This window comes from Hirundo rustica, chromosome 20 (genome assembly GCF_015227805.2).
Source record: "Hirundo rustica isolate bHirRus1 chromosome 20, bHirRus1.pri.v3, whole genome shotgun sequence".
Classification (NCBI taxonomy): Eukaryota; Metazoa; Chordata; class Aves; order Passeriformes; family Hirundinidae; genus Hirundo; species Hirundo rustica.
In genome coordinates this window covers 10234067-10255703 of record NC_053469.1, presented here as the reverse complement: position 1 = coordinate 10255703, position 21637 = coordinate 10234067, and the positions used below count along the sequence as shown (strand labels likewise).

General features: G+C 49.5%; 1 protein-coding gene across 1 annotated transcript in view; it reads right to left on the bottom strand.

Annotated features, from left to right (window-relative positions):
• Positions 1-21637, bottom strand: part of ZNF618 (zinc finger protein 618) — an 86343-nt gene that overhangs the window by 12809 nt on the left and 51897 nt on the right. The window contains exons 10-14 of the mRNA XM_040083409.2: positions 18089-18277; positions 15077-15160; positions 13913-13969; positions 7539-7583; positions 2480-2557 (exon numbers count right to left, since the gene is read on the bottom strand). Coding sequence (XP_039939343.1) covers positions 2480-2557; positions 7539-7583; positions 13913-13969; positions 15077-15160; positions 18089-18277 — 453 coding nt within the window. The remainder of the gene's footprint in view (positions 1-2479; positions 2558-7538; positions 7584-13912; positions 13970-15076; positions 15161-18088; positions 18278-21637) is intronic.

Sequence of the window (21637 nt, the reverse complement as noted above, 5' to 3'; positions counted from 1 at the left end):
CATCACAGACTTGTTTAGGTTGGAAACGACATCTAAAATCATGCAGTTCAACCATCAGCCCAGCCCAGCAACACATACACCCTAAGCCACGTCCACAAGTGCCACATCCAGTGTTCTTTGAGCACTTCCAGGGATGGTGACTTCACCTCTGCCTTGGCCTCAGGGTGTTTGAGAACCCTTCCAATCTAAACCTCCCTGGGAACAATCTGAGACCATTTCCTCTTGCCCTTACCAGTTGTTCTTTGGGAAAAGAGACAGATGACCCTCAGCTCACTACAACCTCCTGTCAGCCTGAAGGCCACAAAGTGCTGCCAGGGCGACTGCAGGCCCTGTGTGCCTTCAGTGCTGTCTGCTGACACAGAACACCCAGAGCTGGACACCCACCAACACTGGCCACAGTGTTCCTGCCTCTGTTTTGGTTTTGCCCTCATCCCACAGCAGCAAACGCCGCCTGCTTGCCCCAGCTGCACACGGGGAGGAAGGGGAGAGGTGTGAGCCCAGGGCTGCCAAGCACCACACCCAGAGAAGCCACAGGAGGGGACAGTGGCTTTCACAGGGCACAGCCTTGGTGGTGCCTGCAGAAAGCAGCTAAAAGACATGGACACCCTCTCTGTCACTGCACCAGTGAGACTTGAGGAGGCAGCCAGGCAGAGGAAGGTACTTGCAAACAGAGTAGGGAGCAATGAGAAAACAGAGTTTACCAAGAGTAATCCTGAGCTGGGCAGGGGGATTTACCCATTCACTGAGCTCTGAGGTGACAGCAGCTGAATCACGGATAGTGCTCCCTGCAGCCCTCTTCTGTGGCCAAAGTAACCCAGGTGAACAACCACAGGACCACAGACTGGTTTGTGTTGGAAGAGACCTTAAAGCCCATCCAGGTCCACCCCTGCCATGGGCAGGGACACCTTCTACTGTCCCAGGGTGCTCCAAGGGCCAATGTCCAGCCTGGCCTTGGACACTGCCAGGGATGTGCTACCACGGCTTCTCTGGGCACCCTGTGCCAGGGCCTCCCCAACTTCAGAGGGATCCCTCAGCACCACCCCCACGGGTCATTTGTAAAGAAGAAACCGGGGGAAGCTGCAGGTAGCACTAGTTTAAAACTTGCAACAGCTCAACCCTGCCAGTGAGCTGCTCTTGTCCTCTCAGCTCCTGTGCTCGGTGTCACCCAGAGCTGTAACTCAAATGCTGCATTTCAGTACCAGAGCCCAGAGCAAGAACAGGATGGTCAGGACACAGCAGGGAGGCAGCAGAAACTGCCATGGACAACCAGCAAGGACAGACCCAAGGCTGGGGAGTGAGGGCAGCCCTGCTCTGAGCAGAGCTCCACTGCTCCTCGGGGTCCCATTACTCCACAGGAACCCCAGTGCTCTAACAAAAACACAAACTTACACTTTCTGCTAACAAAGTGCTCTCAAAGTCTCTTTGGAACATTACACAGATGATAAGTAAAGTAGCCGCTGAACAACACACAAAGCCTGCACTAAGATTTGTCAACCAAAATGGAATAGAGGAACCTCATGGATGAAGAACTCAAGCGACACTATTAAAATTAGGACTAAAATAAAATAGAGAGCAAGATAAGAACTTTCATTAACATTATTGTTACAGAAAGGAAAATATGCTTTTCCTCAAGCCTTTTGTCCTCCTGTGCCACTTTCCTCAGGGCCTGCACTGCATCTGCATCTCAACAGAGCAGCTGTCTGTTGGAGAACACAGGTCTGTCAAAGGGGATTTAATTGTTCTTAAAACAGTGTTAGTTCACTTGAATTTTTATTCAAGAGGAAAAAAAAAAAAGAAAAAATCTGCCAATATAAAATGAATTCTGTTTCTACATTTTTGAATATGTTGAATGCTGTCTTTGAAACAGCCTTGGCTTTGAAATTTTAAAATCATCTCTTATGTATCAAGACAGGAAACAAAAACAGTCACTCAGAAACAAAGCACTAGAATGACTCCTAAGAATTCTCATTTGTAGGTAGTTGAGAGAGAACTGAACACAGCTGCTGAAATAGCAAATTCTTCTTCTGAGAACACATTTCAGTCCTTCGCAGAACGTCAGGAGACACAGGCACAGGACAGGATTTGCATGGGCAAAGGCTCTGCTGCCCTGTGAATGTTTTTGGTTTGTTTGCTTCCTTGAGAGCCACCCCTTTGGCACAAGGGGGGATTTAACATGCTGTAGGAGCTTATGCAATGAGGATTCCCTGGACAGCTCTGGATAAAGGCAATGAGCAGTGTGATGGACTCCGAGCTAGTATGGCACATTCCTCTCTCCCTAAGGAAAGGAGCAATACTGACAACATACCCTGAGCCTATGTGCTCCAGCCTTTGAGGGATGACTGTGTTTGTTGCAGGTGAAATGACTGTGGCTGTGGGAATGGGGGCACTGAGAACCCTACGGACACACACTGGGGTCAGCACCAGGCAGCAGCACAGAATTTAATTCTCTGCCTGCAGCGAGTCGAAGTGCCCAGCTTACCTGCGTGGGACTGCATGTGCTCCAGGAGATTGTTATAAAACTGGAACTGGATTCCACAAGCTCCACAGGTGTAAGGCTCTGTTTGGGAGAAATCAGTTCAGAAGAATTACACAGAGTCCGCAGGGAAGCAGCACAGGTGCACAGCTCAGTGCGTGGAGCCGCGGGGCACGGCGGCTCCGCAGGGAGCGGGGCAGGGCCCGGGCACGGGCTGGGGCTGGGCTGGGCACCTCCTGCTGCTGCACTTCATTGCCAGGGGATGGGCAGAGCACCCCGGGGAAGCACCTGCTGCTGTCTGTGGGCATCTCAGGGGTCTGCACAAGGGTTTCTTCGGCAGGCTGCCCACTGAGCAGCGCCTGCTCACCCAGGCTGCTGCGGCCTGCCTTGAGCGCAGCCCTGCCTCTTTTGTGCCTGTGAGTAAAGCCTGCTGGATTCATCTTCCATCCAGTTCTGTCAAATTCCAGTGTCTGCTGCCTTTCCTGAGTGAGACAAGGAGCACTGGGTTGTGACAAATGCTGTAGTTAGAGGCTGGGGGTGAAGCAGTGCCATGGGGGAACTCGGCTGGGGCTTTGTGGCTGTCACCGAGAGCAGTGAGACCAGGGACTGGTGACTGTCACAGGGCTGGGTGGCAGCAGGATGCCAGGGAAGCAGAGGTGGAGGGCAGAAAGCACAGGAACCAGGGCTGTGCCTGAAGGCTGAGAGCAGAGCAGGAGAGCCATGTGCCAGAGCAATATGGATGAGCTGGAGTGAGGAAAGATCTGGGTGCAGAGCTCCCTCATGAGCTGAAAGATACGCGTTCTATGTTGAAAGTGCGTTTTTTTTCCACTGAATTAAGCTAACAGCAAATGTTTGCAGATGCCTGTTTAAACAGTATCAGTAGAGTGCATTGGTTGACAAGATGTGATCTCGAACTACAGTGCTGAAATTTGGGTACACTGCAGTTTGCCTCTGTCCCTGCAGCCACACCAGCACTGCCACCTCTCACTGGGGCATTTTGTCCTGGAGCAGCAGAATGGACAAACACATCTGGCATATGAACAATTTTGGATACAAATGTCTGGCATGCACTGAGCAGGGTCTGTTCCTACAATATTTCAGGAGGCTACATCTAAGTTTGAAGGGAAAAACATATTCTGTATCACTGAATAAGCAGAAGCACCAACACCCAGGACAGAAGAACCAAAACCCAGGGAAGCACAAGGCTGCCTGAACCCTGTGAGAAGTCTATCTCACGGAGCAAAACCCAGAATCCACCTCAAGGCTCCAGGAATCCCTGAGGAAAAATATAAAAGAGAGCATGAGCAAGTCTGTGTAAGCTGTACTTTCATGCAGTGAGGTTAAACCTTTCTCACAGAACCTACAGCCTCTGAAATGATGGAGCCAGCCCTGTCTGGAGTTGTGCTCAATGCTTTAACTCACTGTGTCTGCTTGTGATGCTGCTCCTGGGCTTTGCTGCAGCATGGAAGTTCGGAAATTCGGTACTTAAATAAGTGTGCTTGTAGGAAAGAGAAGACTTGGATAGCTGAGTGGCACACAGGGATTTTAGTCCTTGGGAATAAACAGGGATGGGCTGTGTGTGCTGAAATCGTAAGCAGTGAGATAGTTGTGGTACAATGCCACAAGAGGTACAATGCAATCTAATTGCTTAGACTTATTTTTAATTCTCAGAGAGGAGAAGGCTCCCTGTGGGTGCAAACCATCCCACTTGGGCTCATATTTCAATGCCCATGACCTGTGTTACAGACACACCCGTCCCTCTGCTGCTCTGAAGCCCAGACTGATCAGGTGGAAACACCTCAAACTGAGGGGGCCTGACTGCCCCTTCAAGCATCAAAATTAATGTGTGAATAATCCAATGAAAGCAGCCACACTTCTGAGAGCCTGCTGACTGCTGCTGACAGGCCCCTGGCAGGTCAGAAGATCTGTGTGACCCTTTCTCTCTGCTCCTCTGCTGGAGCCCCTGCCCCTCCACCAGAGGGGAGATCAGCCCCTGCTGTACCTCTCCGTGCTGCAGCAAGGCTGCCAGCTGCAGATGTCACCCCGCAGTCCCCTGGACACCGGCAGCTCTCGTGTGCCATTCGCACCTCAGCAGGCACCTGCACTCCCTCTGCCACCTCTGCCTGCAGTGCAGAGGAGCAGGCAGTGAGGGAACCCCTGCTAGTCCCAGGGCCCTTCTCTGCCCCCACACAAGCCCCCAGCTGCCCTGGTTTCCAGCACAGCTCTTCCCCGAGCTGTTACTGCCTCAGCAGCAGGCAAACCCCTCACATCAGCCAGCACTCTCCAAGCTGCACATTTCCCACTCTCATTTTGCTCTCCTGTTTCAATCACATTTCCTTCTCAGCTCACTTTGTCTCCCTGAGCTGCTTCACCTCCCTCCTGCTGTATTCTCTGCTATTTTATCAGCACAGACCTGTGCTATTTTTCTAACTCTCCCCTTGCCTGGGTTCACTTCACCCCTGCCCAGTCTCTGCTGGGTTCTCCCATCTGCATCCAGCAGGCTGTGACCATCAAGGTCTCCACAGCTCTTCATCTCAAACTCCTCCCTCTGGCACCACAAATCTCTGCATGCTCAGTGCACTCAGTGAATTGGTGAAGTCTCTCATTTGTGATTCTTCTCAGAAAAATTGTGTTGATTTTCATCTCAATTCCAAAAGATGCCCCTTCTGTTCTACTCCAGAAATGTCCAACCTCGGGAACAAAATCACCACCTACTTTCAAAAGCTAATTCTATGTTCTGAAAATGCCAAAGTATTTTCTAAATAATTCTGAGACAATGACATACAGAAGTCTAAGTTTACCACAAATAAAAATGAGCCATGTTAAAAATAAGCATAAAATTTAACTTCACCCAAGAATTCCAAAGTCTTTCCTGGGACCAGGGGAAGGGATGTTTGGGAGGATGTGCAGAATTCTCATGGGAATGAATGAACTCACTTCACTTCCCAGAGCTCTCTCAACCCTCATCCTTCTGAGCTCCTGAGCCCCTCATGCTCCAGAGTGCAGAGCTGGGAACAGTCAGGCTGGCTGGAAGGAGGGTGGGATGTGCCAGGGCTAGAAGAGGAAGAGGGATCTGGAAGGTGGAGAGAAGAAAGAGGCAATCTGTATCCCAAACCAGGGAAAAGTCACTGCAGGAAAAGAACGGTTCCCCTGGGCTGGTAATCCAGTAAACCCTCCTCCCTTTGATTTCTCTTGCAAATTAAACCGGAAAAGTTGCCCGAACTGCTCTGCACACCCATCTTAGCCACACCTGTGCCCCATTCTCCTTCCTTGGAGCACAGCTCCCCCCACCACTGCAGGACCTCTGCTTGTCCTTCCCCCTGGGAATTTCTTCCTTACTCAGGCTTAAATCTATGCAACCCCAGGGATCTGTTCTTCAGGTGGGCTGAGCTCAGCAAAAGGCTCCAGGTTTCCCCTTTTGCTCTCTGTCCTTCTGCTCCCAGCTGCTGGTGGTACAAGGGAAGCTGGGCCCCTCTGTGCTGCCCACACCAGCTCCCTGTGCCCTGCTCTTCTGACAGCAGGTCTCAACCAGCAGCTGTTGAAACCTCTTCAGTGTCCTGAGCCACACAGAACTAACGCTCACATCTGGTTGCACAATTTAAAACATCTTTCCCCAAGGCTATAATGAGACACTTTTATTAGTGCTTCACCCAGTGAGCAAGGCGCCAGAGCAAGGCAGCAGCTGTGTGAGCCAAGGCAGAGGAAAACCAGTGCCTGTGCTTAGGTTAAATAAATCACTCCAATTCCCATGTTAACTCTCATTGCCACATCTAAGCCAGGGAAAACAGCAGAGCCTGGTCTGAAGCCAGGAGTGAACAGGAGTTGAGAGCTTTAACAGAAAGTTTCAACAGCAAGTGCCCTGAGGTGCTTGTGCAGTGACAGACACCCAGCAGGGTGACACCACGCCTCAGCAGGGACAGCCCCCCAGGCTGCTCTCTCCTCAGCAGAAAGGACATTTCAACACTTCTGTCCACATCTTGGTGAAAAACAAAATGCAGAACAACTGTGAGGAAAACTTCTCTGCATTTCCACTCAAGTTTCCGTTGGCTTAACTTTACTAACAGAGTAATTGCATCTTCCCTTTGACACAAACCCATGAGACAAGGTAGGAGAACCAGCAGCAGGCTTCTACAAAAACACCAGCACACCCCAAAATCAGTGGAAGTTTCTTGAAAACAGAACTTCTGTCCCTTCCAGTCAGCTCAGACAGTAAGAGGTAACAAGGTGCTCTGGAGCATGTTTGGAAAAGGGGAGTCCCAAATTCACCACCCTTGCCAAACATCTTGGCATTAAGTGGATTTCTCTTCCCGCATGAACTCATGTTCTGAATAATGCCCTTGCTTCTCTCTCAGGTCTGCAAGAGGAGGAGGAGCACCTGTCCTCTTCCGCCATGGCCAAGCTCAGGGGGCAGCACTCAGGGCTGGCTGCATCACCAGGCTGGCACAGACGGTATCACCCCAAAATCCCAACGCCAGGAACCAAACACACTGCAAGGCAAGGCAAGAAGCTCCATCTGCTGAAAACATCAAGGCCACAGGGCAGAATCTCCAGCAGAGAGCACTTATCCATCCATCCATCCATCCATCCATCCATCCATCCATCCATCCATCCATCCATCCACCCATCCATCCATCCATCCATCCCAGACCTGCTCTCTCCCCACCTGCTCGCTCCCTGTTTCCAATCCGTGCTGCTCGGCCACAGGGAACTGGTGCTGTGCAGGGGGTTACTGAGCTGAGCCCTGATGACAAGTTTTTCTGTGTGTAAATGTAACTTAAACATGGGTTAATTTTCAAATCTTGGTCTCGGAACATGCTCACAAAAACCTCCCTGAAGGCTGAATATGAAGTGATTTGGCAATCCCAGACTGCATGGAAATACCCTGGAGGATTCCTGTTGCATTTACATCTGACACCAGAGCCACAGAAGTGAGGCATTTTATTCTTTGACACCTGAACTCATAATAAAAAAACATTTATTGATGAAAATTGCTCAGAGGGCAGGGCAGCAGGGCTGCAGGAGGGCAGTCCCTGCCTTTTGCACCACAGACATCCATCACACTTACTTTGTAAAAGCGGGAAAGGATTTGAAATCAGGGGACTTGCGGTTTCTGCAAAAAAGAAAGAGATTTAAATATTGAGACTGGCAGAGACCTGGCTGCATTCTACACAGCTCTGCCTATCTGCTCCCTGCTCCTTATCCCTACTCCACACTTCCAGAGTCATCCAGGTCAGGGCAGGATGGGAGCTCCATTTACCACGAATGTCCAACATGTCCAACATGTCCATTGTCTCTCCCTTGCTCAGTTTCTCATGGTTCTGCTTCTTTCCTTGTCCAATTTAAAATGTCCAGAGATTTTAACACATGCCCAATGCTAGAGCAATGGAAACAAGGGGGGAGGCCAGCAAACAAAAGCCACAGGGCAAGAAACCTTTTACAAAGGCTTTCTTTGATGCTTCAGACACAAATTCCCAGTTTCACCATGCAACTTCTTTAAACTGAAGCTGAGAGGACACCAGGGCAAACAGGAAACCTGCTTCACTCTCCCTGGATGCCAAAGGAGAGAGTTCTTAAGCAGTGCAGTTACTTCAGGCTGAGAATGCCCATTTCCTATGCAGCACACCTTGCAGGTTGCCTTTCTGTAAGGTATGACTGAAAACTGGGCGCTGTGGCTGACCCTTGGGCAACCAGGAGTCGTCTGCATCCAGCCCACAGGGCCCTAGAGCAGAAGCAGTGACCCCAGCACCTCAGACCATTTCCTACAGCTCCCAGATGAGGTCCTTTACGGTCAGACCCCTGCAGAGGGGCGGAAATCATTAATTATTAATGTTAAACATTCAGTCATGGACTCAGAGCGTTTCCAGAAGGGTCCCTGGCTGTGAGCTGGCACATCCATGACTGAGGCCCTCAGGGCTCTCTGACAGACTTGGCCTGGTTTCCTTGGAAGGAAAACCACCCTCATGAACCGCTTGGGTCAAGCAGAGTGAGCTTCCTGCTGAACATCCCAACGTGCTGAGGACCTGAGCTGCTGAAGAGGGCTCCAGATGGCAGGGCCAGCCCGTAAGGAATGGAGATGAAGGCATGGATGGTGCTTGGCAAAGACATGACTGAACAGTGCTGTGGGAAGGGGATGCATGGGAGACACCAGCTCAGACAGAATGCTGCTGATCCCTTCATACATTGTGATCAGCCAGCAGTGCTCCAGGTGCTCCTGCAGCTGCTGAGCTCTGTACCCGGGGCAAGATCTTCACTGAAACAAGCTCCTAACCTGGCCCTGCTGAGCAGCTGAGCAGGGCAGGCTCCTCCAGGCACCCTTCTCTCTGTGTGCTTGGTGCCCGCTCTGGAAGTGCTGTGCTCATTCAGGGAGCACACGGATACCCATGGCACCGTCTGTGGCTCCAAGCATTCCAGGGCTCTCGCAGCAGCCCAGCTGCACGTGAGCTTTTGAGGGGCAAACCCTAACTTCACTGTCCCTCCAGAAGAGAATCTGATCTGGAGCAGGCACAGAGCCCAACAGTGGCACAGAGCACTTAAAACAGCCCAAGGAATTCTCAGCACCACCTCTGGCTGCTCTCCAGCCAGAAGTGCTGACACAGCCTCCTCGCTGTGCTTGGCTTCCTACCCACATGGAAACCACTGTCAGTATGAAACAGCAGTTCAGCTATTCAGTACAACACTGTTTTATGTGAAGGAAGACTCTTAATATGCTTCTGGTTTTCATATTTATAACTGGACATTTTTTTATCCATGCATTGTCAGGTCCCTGTTACAGCAGAGTCACTTCCACTAAAGCCATCTTTCCAGGCAACAATCACAGAAATGCCAGAGTTTGACTGATTAATGATAAATCACCTCACACTGGGGCTTTGTAATCTTTCCCTTCACAAATTCTCCAGGCAGAATGAGAGTTCAGGTTTTTCTGCCCACACTTTGTTCTGTCAGGGACACTTCTGGCCGTGCCCTGCCCAGCCCCAGCCCGGTATCTGTGCTTGCAGACTGCAATCCTCAGCCCCATCCCTGGCTGTGTGTCCCAGTGCTGCTGAGTGCTCCTTGCCTCAGTGCTTCCATATGGATTGCCTCAATTCTTCTCCGGTGTCCCAAGGCTCTGGAGCAATTGGCAGGATATCACCCACAGAGACTGGCTGCTGAGTGGTTATTTTAACCCAGATATATTTCTTCCTGTCTGCAAGTTGCCTGTTGAACATGAGAAGTCTGGAACAGTTTAAATGAATGTGGCACCAGAAATAAACAGTTCATTCCTAGAAACCTCAATTCCACACAAATGCCCAGTGGACACAGTGATTTATTTATGCAACCAAGCAAAGTGACACCTTCTTAACTGAACCTCTCCCTGTGTCTCTCATTCTCCTGGTGGGAACTGCACTCAGCTGTTGACCTCCTCCTGGGCATAGCACTTCAGGCTGCTTTGAAAATGCAGCTCTGTCTATTTGTGCAATTGTGCTGCCCCACCATCAGCACTCCCTGTGCTGTCCACAGAGTAGGAACTGACAGAACAAGTCCCCCTTCCCCTTTTCCTCATTCCTTAAATTCAGCCATTGGCTCTCCCACCTCCACTGGCTTTCCCACTCCAGTCACAAACTAACCACAGATGAGAACGAGAATTACCAGATGAACATTAATGGAAGTTGTATTTGTGCTGACAGAGCCTGAGAGGCAGCTGGGTGCACCTCAGGAGGCAGAGGCAGGGGGACTGGCTGTGCTAATGTCACACTGCAAAGGGCAATCAAGAATTATTATGCCCCAAACACTAAAGCTGCACTCACCCACTAAAAATGCTATCCTAAAAGTGCTGTCTTTCCAGCAGAAATCCCCCCAGAGGGGCTGTGTGATGGCTGGACTACAGGGGATGAGCACAAGGGGATGTATGGCCACACCAGGGAAGAAAGCTTGTGATTTCTGAAAATCCAAGTTTAAAATTTAGTCCTGTGTTCTTTAAATCCTGACAATGAGAGATTCTCAGGCTTTACCAAGAATTTTTACTCTAAATCAAATGCAGGAAAACAAATTCTTTTGGTCTCAATCTCATCTCAGTTTGGCATGAACTGATTCAAAAAAAAAAAGACATTTACATTGACCCTCTCCCCAGTCTGGAATAAACAGTGCTGGAAAGCAAAGCTTCCCTGTGTAAATAGGAATGAAAAGTGCTGACATTTTAAAAACTCTAAATGCTAAAATTTGTTGCACTGGAAGTTCTGACAGTAATAGTTCCCTAAAGCAGCAGATGAAATTGAGACATATTTATACAGCTTAAATCAACCTCGAAAGTTCAAAACATTTCCCAATTCCCTACATAATGATAACTGTTCTCTTTCACACCCATAACATTGAGCAAATTCAGACTTCAACAAACACTGACAATTTCAATTAGATTTCCCCTTTGATGGCTGTATTCGAAGGTGCTGAAACTAAAGAGCCTTTTTTCTCCTTTTTTTTCTTTTATTTTACTTCTTGGATTCTCACAATTTCCTTAATCCCTCTCGGCCTTCATTTCACAAAGGAGTCATCCACAGTACCCAAAACAATGGCTCAAGTTGCATCAGGCTTCAAACACTTCAGTTTGAGATGGTTCTTGTCCCTGAGGAAGGTCATTGTCCCTCTCTGGAGTCAGAGGAAGGGAGATCCCAGGGAGATCCCAGAGCCTGGGAGCCCTGTGGTGACAGAGGGCACCAGAGCAGGGCCCAGCCCAGCCAAAGGCTCCTCTCCAACCACACATGGCTGAAAAGGAAGGCAGAGAGCTTTACTATGACACACAACACACAGCTCAGCCCCTTTCTGGGGATTTTTCAGGCTGATCATCGCTGCCTTTCACATTGCACAAGCCGGCCTTGAAATATTGTTTGGCCTCTTGAGGATTTAGGCCAGAAAACCTCAGCCTGTGTCAAGAGTCAGCAGAATGATCCCTGCCAGGGAGGGTTCCCTTGAAAGCAGCTTTATGGCACCCTAAGGAGTAACAGCTTCTGCTGTTCATCCCAGTGAGCCAATTCCATGCTTCAGGATCAGGTCATGCTGGAGCTCCCTTAGTTCAGCAGCAGAAGCTCCATGTGACTTGGGACCTCTGCTGCCTGTTCTCCTGAGGCAGCAAAAGGGAGCAGTTGGAACATTTTAGCAGGAATCTATTTTTAAAGCACTGTGGAACTTCCAGGTTTCATCAAAAAGCAAGTTCAAGTGGCTGTGGAGACCCTCTTCTACGAGTACAAAGGATGCTCTCCAGTCCTAATGTGGATGACAGCTCAAGTCTTTCACCCACTCCCTGTCTCCATCCCACCCTGCTGGGAGACAAAGCTGGGACTCAAATCAGGCCCAAAGCAGGGCTGGCCACACAGCACAGAGCTGCTGTTTGATGGGCAGCCAGATGCCAGATCACACAGGTAAGGATGCCAGGTACCTGCATTCACTGTGACAAGGACTGGGGCTCTGTGAATAGGGAAGAGACATCTGAAATCCAACATTTTCCATTCTAGTTCAATTCTTATTCCCACTCAGGACTCCCTACAGCATTGCACCCCAGTGTATTTGAGGTGGTTTTAGTTCCAGACCTCCCTGCTCTGTTCGTCCTGCCCCTCCCTCCAGACACAAGGGGTCTGCGTCACAAAGGTGACACAGGAAAAAAAGGCAGAATGTCCCCAGCTGGGTGGCCTAAAAATCTCCTGCTGCTCTCTTGGGTATCTCTGTGTCCCAGCCTGTGACACAAAACTCACACCCACAGAGAGCAAGAGCCATCAGGCATTTAACAAGGCCAAGCCACGCAGCTCTTGGCTGCTCAGGTGGGACCTACATTTACCTCCCAAACCTGGTGACTGTTCCTTACAGCAGCAGTTTGGTGACAAGCAAACAGCAGATGGGAGTGGGAGGACAGAAGTCTCCGTCCTTCTGTCAATCCCCACCACATTACCACCACCTGCTTCCCTGCCTGGGAGAAATCTGCTGGCTGGAGCACAAGAGAGGACAAGCCCATGGTGCCAGAATCACCCAAGAGTTCCCATCCCACATGTGACACGAAAGCCACATGGTGTTTGTTCCACCCACTGACACACAGCCATGGAGAGAAGGAAAACGGGGAGGCAGGACAAATCAGCTCTTCCAAAAGGCAGCTACAGAGAGCTCTGCCTGGACACCTGAGCACACAGAGCCCTCCAGAGCCTCTCTGACCACCAGTGATGCTCACAGTGACTGGTGATGCTCACCCAGGCTGCTGTCAATGAGGCCACTGGGACTCCTGAGAACTAGAAGGAATAAAAGGAGAAATGGCTTTGGTGCAAGGGCTGGAAAAGAGCACTGAATGGGACATGTAGGAAGCAGCACAAAAATGGAGCCAAAGGGGGAAAACAGGGCTGAGGAAGAAAAGAGGATGCAGGATAGATAAAGGATGGAAAAAGGGAAGAAGTTTATACATCCCCATGCACAAGCCTGGCTTTGAGGAGCATATGAGCTGCTAAATGCAAAAAGGAACTGCTTCTAACCAGAGCTCAACTCCCCTCAAACCAGTCCTGGGCAGCTCACTTGACTTGCTCAGGTTTCCCGCCTTAACCAAAGGTTTAGGTGAGTAACTTGCAACTCCTCTGCACCCTGCCAGGCCCCCGACTGAGCCACTAAAACAAACTGACACTACATGTGGTGCAGACAGAAACACTCCTTACAGGGAAACAAGATGAGCAAATCACATGAAACTTGCTACTCAGCTTGTAAGAATTTCTGGCTTTGTTTGGTTTTTGCTGTGACCTTTCACTCATGTGATTGAAATGTTGCAGTCCAGAAAGAAACAGATTGAGGAAGATGAGTGTGATGTGAGCTGGTACAAGGAGATGGCAGGGAGAGTCTGGGAGATGTGTCACAGCAACAGTGGGTCAGTATTTAACAGAAAGAACTGAGGTCTTGGACTGTTCAGTACAGCCACTCTTTGTGTTTCTTGTCAGTGCTTCCTGGACAGGTTCATGCTACAGGTTCATCTCCCCTCCTGCAAAACTTGACAAGAGCAGCCAGCAGGTTTATGATGCAGCTTTCTTGGCTTCAGGAATGAGCTGTCTGATAGGAAGGAAGATATTTCTGCCCTTCCTTTGTTTTCTGTACAGGGTTTGACAGGAATAAAATAGGTACAATCTCAGGCTGCTGCTTTCCAAGGGCTCCAGAGGAGTCAGGACCCCAAGTACTGTACTGGCATTTACAGATGTGAACTTAAAGGCTTTGAAACCCTTCAAAACACTGACAGTACCCACAGAAGACAAGACACGAGCTGCTGAGAGGCCAGGGCCACATTCAGGGCTGCAGCCAAGCTGAGAACTCTGGTAGTCAGTGACTACACTGCCTTGAGTCATGTCTGACAGCCAGGCTGGGCTCACTGACCAAGGCCTGGGCAGCCCAAAGGACTCCTGACTGTCCAGCAGGAGCTGGACTAAAGGCCTGAAACAGAGACAAGCTCACCTGATGGGTTCTGCTTACTCCTCTTTTCTTTATGTTTTTCCGTCCCCGAATGAGCAGCTGCAATTGTGGCGAATGATGGATTAGTACAGGATTGCTCCCCAAAACACAACAAGCAGTATTTTAGCAACAAACAGCTTTTTTCCCCATTCCCTATCACCCACTCTGCTACCACACATGGGTTTTCCAATACCACATCACTGCTTTTCAATAGGGTTCCAGAAAGCCCCTTACTTGCTTCTGAGGCAGATATAACTCCCAACAGACACGGTGTAACCTGCTGCAGGGAGATATCCCACCCCTTACCTGCCCATTCCAGCCAGAGGCATTGCCAACACCACATATTCTGCTTCTCTTGGATGGAGAATGGAGGGAGGCCAGGCTTTTCTGCTGGCATGTTATTTATCTCTGCAGCAAGATGCTGAAATTACATTTCATCTGGTCTGTGACTTTTGCTCTAATTAGGGAGCATGAAGAACGGTAGTGACCCACTGGAAGGCCAGGCAATACACAGGCAGGATAAAAACCTTGCACAAAAAACTCAACAGGTGGTGGACCTGAACGAAATTGTCTAGGCCACTGGTTATGTTCAGTTACTACCACTTCGACTTAACACTGCAAGGAAACTGCACAAGCGGAGGGGATTTTCATTCTTTCTAGGAGAGTGTATTTTGGTCTCACATCCACAAATCTGATTCACTGTGACCTCCACGTAGTGACTGCACAAACAGCTGGACATTGGTTACAGCGATATTTAAATAAACTGTCACGTTCAGCATCACTGTAACCTGCAAACTGCTGCTCTATCCGCACTCCTCAAACTTTGCTGCTTGCAGATGTCTTTGCACCACCAGGACTGCACTGATACACAGACACAGCACAAGTGCTGCTTCATCTCCATCCATCCTTTCTCCACATCTTGGCTCTCCTCTGAGAAGTCTATGCTCAAGTACCTGGCCTTTGTTAGCAGGATTTCCACATCTCCTGTTTGACAGGGCTGGAGTGCCAGGAACCTGGGGAGGAGGGAGAATAAGGCACTACCCCAGGAGGGCTGGCTGCATGGGAGCTCAAACAAGGTACCCCATAATACATCAACATTCACTGAGCACAGCTACCTCCTGCTTGGAGAGGAACATGGAAGCAGCAGGAAGGGGTGACCACACTTACCACTGGAGTTCTGGGAATTGCTGTTTGTTTCTTCAAAGTTGTTTTGCACTTTGCCTTCCACTCTTCTGCTGAAAGCACTTTCTGCTGGGTGGAGAACAAAGCAGGAATGGTGACTGGTCAACACTGGATGCAGAACCAGGCAGACAGGAGGCAAGACATGCTCCTGTGCCACATAATCACAGACCCTAAATACAGCAGAAAGGTCAAATACCTCATTTTGGAGGCAAATGGCCAGAATCAGTGAAGGGATAACAGGTGGGTATTTTTCTTGAATGCCTTCTGGCTGAGGTGGCCTGGATTGGCTCTTAGGGAGCCCATGAACACCAGTCCCGACTGAACCAGAAAGGTCATGGCTTCCTCCCCTGCAAAAAAACCCAACCCTTATCTTACTCTTCCTTAAGGTAACAAGCAGCCCTTAAAGCCTGTGAGCACAGGTGACCAGTCTGACACTGAACTCGGGGCCTCAGCACCACACCAAAGTGTCACCTACAGAAGCACTGTGCCAGCTTTCCTTGTGCTTCCCAGCCACCTGCATTCCTTTCATAAACACCTTCCTGGAAATGTTGAAGCAGAGGCCTGAAGGGTTGTCTCAGGGTTTGCCCACCATGTCTGGAAAAGCTGTGGAAGATCCTCTGGCTCTGTGCTTCCCAGAGCCCCCCGGGGCCAGGCAGGGCACTGCTCTGCACACTCCAGCCAGCAAGGGCACTTCCCAGTGACTGCACTGGGAGGGCTCCTCCCGTGCACCCAGGTGCTTCCTGCCCCTGGCAGGGGTCACAGAGCCCTGAAGCATCACTGCACAGCACAGCTTGGGGCCTCCCACCCTGCTCAAGCGGGTGGCCCTCAGCACCTGAGGTCCTGGCTCACTTCGCTGGGTTGCAAAATCCAGTATCCAGGCAAATGGATTTAGTGCAGTGGCTCAAAAACTAGAGATTAAAAAAAAAAAGAACTGGCCAAAGCAATGTGTGTGGCCTGTGCTGCACAGGCCCTTGCCCTGCATTCTGGAGCCCACTGTCACCCGAGGGGTTCACGTGGACATGGCCTGGCCTGGCTCCGCTGGGTTCAGCCTGCAGACTGGGCAGGGCTGAGGACACAAGTCCTTCATTCAGGAGTGATGGGGACTGTTACCCTGGTTTTTCTGAGTTTCTTTATTAGCCTTTTGATTTTCATAAATGGAGTAAGATCTTTTAGTTACTGTAGAATATTAGAGCAGTTTTCTACCTTTCCCACAGAAGTAATATAAATAAATCCTTTGTTTTTCATTCTCTGTCCTTTGTTTGCATATTTCTAACCTGAAAACAATTGTAACTGACAATTCGTCTGGCCACTGAGGCTGAGGGGTGGAAACCCCAAAAAGCCAATCTTCTGCTGGACCCACAAATGTATAAAAAGTAAAAAAATAAACAAAGGGGCTCTCTTCTCTCTGCTCTCTTAGCTGGGAGCTGGATCAGAAGAACCTCTGCAAAAATCTCTTGTCTGTGTGTGATTGCTTTGTCTCGGTGACAGGGGACTGCTGAAAACTGGTGGCAGATCAAGATTTTATTCCTGCAGACCACTGGAGTGGTCACAATTGCTGTCAGGACTTGGCAGGCTCCCAGGGCTGCAGTGTGGCTCGTACACATGGGCTTTGGGGCTACCTGAGACCTGAACTGCAGGAAGAGCCCACCCCATGGATTTTGGCCAAGCCAGTCCTCAGTGGACCCTTCCAAGTCCTGAGCAGGCTTCTCAAACTCTCAATCAACTACACTTCTGACTCCTAAACTCAGGAGAATGAGCAAACCTGGTAACCAAATCAACTGAAACAGAAACACATCAAGCAGGGCTGAAAAGGAACTGGAGACATTATCCATCTATGCCACTTAATGATACATAATAGGAACAAGAGCCCTTAAATAACAGAAAAATCAGATGGTGACAAAATGGTTTGGGTCAACCCACCCCTCCCAAGAGACCCAGGTTCAAGTCCTGGCTTATGTCACAAGTGGAAGTGAGATGGAGGTCTCCAAAGACCTTTGTAAAGAATTTGTATGGTGGTTTTGCCTTACCTTCCCACAAAACTACCCCCAGGTCTGGCAGTAAGAAAAATTTGGTTTAGTGCACTTGCTTGGTCTTACTGCACCCTTCCCACACCGAGAGGGCAGCTCACTCTGTTCTCTCTCCTTGTATTGGAACCTTTTGAATGTGAAGTACAATTATCTGCACGGACCAAGTCCTTGGCAGCTGTGGATATGTTCCATCCTTCCATCCTTGATCAGCATCCATGGCCTCTCCCACTACAGCCACCTCTTGTACTCAGCATCTGTCCATGCCAGACATTCTAGGGGTGTTTAAGCACCATCTGATTGACCAGCTCTTCTTCTGCACCCAGATGGAATCTCTGTCCATTAATCCCACAGACTGAAGAGAGTGCTTCCCAGTGGACTGCACGTGGCACACTGTTTCACATCCTATTTATTAACTGTTCTTTTTTTTTTTTTTTTTTTTTTTAAGCTTGAACTTGTTTGGAAGGAGGAAGCTGACACAATGGAGGGTCAATCTCAACTTGTATTTTCTAGCTCCTGAGTAATGGTTCTGTAATACTGATTTTTCTGTTTATCTGTTGGAGGTTCCTGTGGGGAATGGAGCACTGTGAAAGCACTTGTACTCCATTTCACAGGCCTAGCCCTGAAAACATCACCTTGAGAGAAACAAACACTAAATGCCAAACAGTGTTAAAAACCAAGCAAAAATCCCCATTCCTGACAAGCCATTACACTAATCCTTGTCAGGAAACTCTCCTCGGTTTGTGACACCAGGACTTGAAACAGGGTCTTTTGTACCTTGTGGTTACCATGATGCTTAAAAATAAACAACTTGTCACTGGGAAGAGATTGAAAGGATCTTATCCCCTCAACTGCTTCTGGGAGCAGCTTTCCTGGGACAGTCATGGACAGAGCAGGCAGAGGACAGGAAGGGTCAAAATGCAGGGCAGGACTGGACACCAAGCAGTTCAGAAAGCTAAAAGGCAGTTGGTACCTGTGATGGCCTTGCTTCCTGAGGAGCCGGAATTTGGCGCGCGGAACATCTGGGATTGGGATGAGGGCGGGACCCCGGAGGGGGTGCGGTGCAGGAGGGTGGAACAGCGGTTTATGGACGCCGGAGATTTTTTGCTGGACTGGTTCGTCTGTGTCTTCACTGCCACGAAGAGTGGAGATCGAGAGAACTCTGGATATGAACACTCAGAACTAGTGCCTGCACAGCCAGGGAGCTCCCAGAACGGGGTCTGCTGGAGCTGCTGATCCACCGAGCCCCCGGGACAGAGCTGGGCTCCTCCCTCACCCGAGGGGACACTGGTGAAGCTCAATAGCTCCCTTCCACACCTCGCACTGCCGCATGACCAACCCATTCCTCCTCCAGCAGGAATCACCCCATCCATCCAGGAGCACTGTGTGATTTCCACGGCACGGCTGGGGGCACCTGCAGCTCTGGCCTCCATTTCTATGGACTGAATTTTGGGAGCAGGTTTCTAAACTACTCAGAGCTCTGAGTAGGTAGAAGTTTACATCTTTGTTTCTTGAGCCTTGAACAAATCCTAGCGATCTCCAGCTACACTCATTGTCTCTTTAACCAAATACAAAGGAAAGGGCACTGTTGGGAATGGAATGGAATTAGGAGGCAGAGTGAGTAAAGGCTTTTGGTCCCACCTCCAGACTGGTGACATGCAGAGAAATTCTGAATGTTACTGCAGTCTTTGAATGCATCTATATTTTGGTCTCTGCAGCACACAGTGAGGATCACCAGGAATTTTCAATGCCAAAAGTCATCTGAAACACCTTCAGGAGGACAGCCCTTCATCTGGGCCACATGGATTAAATAAACCATTACAAAATCGGAGAAAATGTCTAAGAGCCCCCCTCAATCCTAAGGGGCCTCTTCTATGGAAATTTGGATGTGGGTCCTGAAACCCCAGTCCCACTCCACCTGTTATGAAAATTCACTAACAAAGAAGGTTCAACTAACCCACAGTCCCAACTCCCTACCAGTGATTTCTACAGCGACACTGTGGGATGCCTAAAGGTGGAGGGACAACAGCAGCACCTGCACATCCTACACATTGTCAGTGAGAGATATTGATCCCACTGAGCAGCTCTCAAGGGAATGCCACAGCAGCACCACAGCCTGACTCTGAAATGGGGGAGGAGAGAAGTCCCCCAGGCTAGGACAGGATGCTAATTTCCAAAATCCCAGGAGACTTTACAGACCTTGACTGTAACTGGCTCTCACCTTCATCAGCAGCACTGGGGACTGGGAGTGTGTACATTCACAGGGGCTTGCAATTCCAGGGGTTTTGATTCACTTGCTCTGACACACAGCCCCGGGCTGGTATTTCCTCATGTCAGTGTAGTTCTGCAGGAGGTTATGCACTGGTTTTCTCATAGTTTAGTCAGGATACTTCTCTGCTTGGTCTCCAGCCAGATAAATAGGCAGGAGGCTTGTTTTGTTCTCTGTACTTCCTTTCAATCTCCATGGATAATCCTCCTCCAGCTGCTGTCAAACTGCCAGCAAAATGTAGTCAGATACGAAAATTTCCAGCTTGTGGATCATCTGCTTCCCATGAGGGCCATTCCCACCAATGGCTGCTTTATTCCCCATCCATGCCACGAGAAACAGCCATCAGCAACTCTTCAGTGCCAGACACAGAGAGCATCACTGCACATCCTCTGCAGCCCAGATACTGCTCTGGGATCTGAGGACAAAAATCTCAGTGCTATGATGACCTCCAAAATTTATTCTTCTTCCTTCCTCCCAAGTGAAACAAACAGTATGTCTTCAAACTGAAACCCCAGAACAGAGAAGGCTGCTGCATCTGACACTAGGCAGAGAGAGAGTTTTGTGCAGCAATGCAAGGCAGACAAAGGAATATCACTTCTAGCAGTCCGTAGGAAGCTAGCAGTTCATTGGGAAAAAGATATTCAGTCTGTAGATGAAAATGTAGAAAATGCTCATCAGATGCCAAATTCCCTGTGAAGGCTGAGCAACACATGTAGAGAGCATCACACAGCTCCTCTGCACTACTCTGGAAAAGTCACCTTCACTGTGGAAGCCACGGCCTCAGGCTGATGACAAGGCCAAGACATGTCAAAAATTAAAATCTTGAGCTGCTGAATGGCCACAAAAACCTCCTGCCTCAAAACCTGCAGCAAGACTAGAGACAGCACTGTGGGCAGCTGACCTCATAACTGCTGCTGTGGGGCATTTCAAACCCTCCCAGAAGGCAGTGGAGCCCCGTCACAGCAGAAACTGCAGTGATGTGGAGGGTGATTCTCCCTGCATGGTCTGCAGTCAGTCAGCTCAGGGCAGCCCTGCAGGATGGCCCAGGGTGTGCTGAAGGACACACTTGATGCAGGAGATGCTGAGAAGAGCAGGGGCTCCAGCCTGGCAGTGGGAAAAGCACAGTCGCTGCAGTGCTTGGTCAGCACGGCTGCAGAGGAGCCCCCAGAGTGACACTGTGGCTGAAAAGGCTCAGGCGCTCCTTGGGGAGCAATCAGAAAGTCCCAAGGAGTCAGGAAGGCAGTGCCAGCTCTCACATCCCTCCTGACCCAGTGCTGGTGTCTGCACTGCCCGAGGGTGGAGAACAGACTGGAGGACACTCAGAGGAAACAAGGGGAGAACCAAGGGCCAAGAACAGCAGAGCTCACAGTGGAAACACAAGTCAATCCTGTGATTTAACCAGGGCCTGGAGAGCAGGCTAGACCGGGTCCAGAAAGGACAGAAACTTGGTGACTTAGTCCTCCTTCACTGAGCAGACAGGGTTATAAATAGGACCCAGTGCTCAAAGCTAGAGCTGGCTAATTTTAGTCTTAATTCAGTGGAGGCAATAATTCATCAAAATAATTACCTTATGAGATTGCTGCATTTTCTGTCACTCAAAAGCAAGATTAGATGTCTCTCTAAAGCATATCTGTGTGCAATTCGATCAAGGCAATCCTACAGAATGTGTTTCTCCAGGCAGTCCAGAGATTCCAGTGGTCCCTCCTGGCTTTCCTGGTTTTGGGAAGACCTTAAAGTCCTGTGCTTGGCAAGGTGTGGCAGCAAGGAGAAAATCTGGCACACAAATCCACACACTATCACGATGCAGCACCACAACAGGGACAAGATTGTCTCAGCAACATCGCTTTTCCAAGTAAAAATTCTGGCTAATAATTTGTTCATGGTATTTGTTTAGAAAGATCTTGTCAGGATGGGTAGGGAACCATTTGGATGGTTCAGATGGAATTGTACCATCACCTATTGAGAAAAAATTGTCTTCACTGAATGTGTTGGAAAATGATTCCTTAACAATGGCCTGAAATTCCATGCTCTGAGCAGATACCTTGGCTATGGCAAACAGGTCTTTCCACAGGAAAACCCCTGTGCTCGAACCTATACAATTTTTAATGTGTGTCTTTGTACACACGAACAGGTGGAGCCTGTTGCTAAAACACTGTGGGATCAGACTGGGAAAAGCACCTGAACTCATTTCTGTCATTGAGCTGGAGGAAGCAAAGTTACAACAGGAATCTGGAGCTGTTTTTTTCCTGGTTA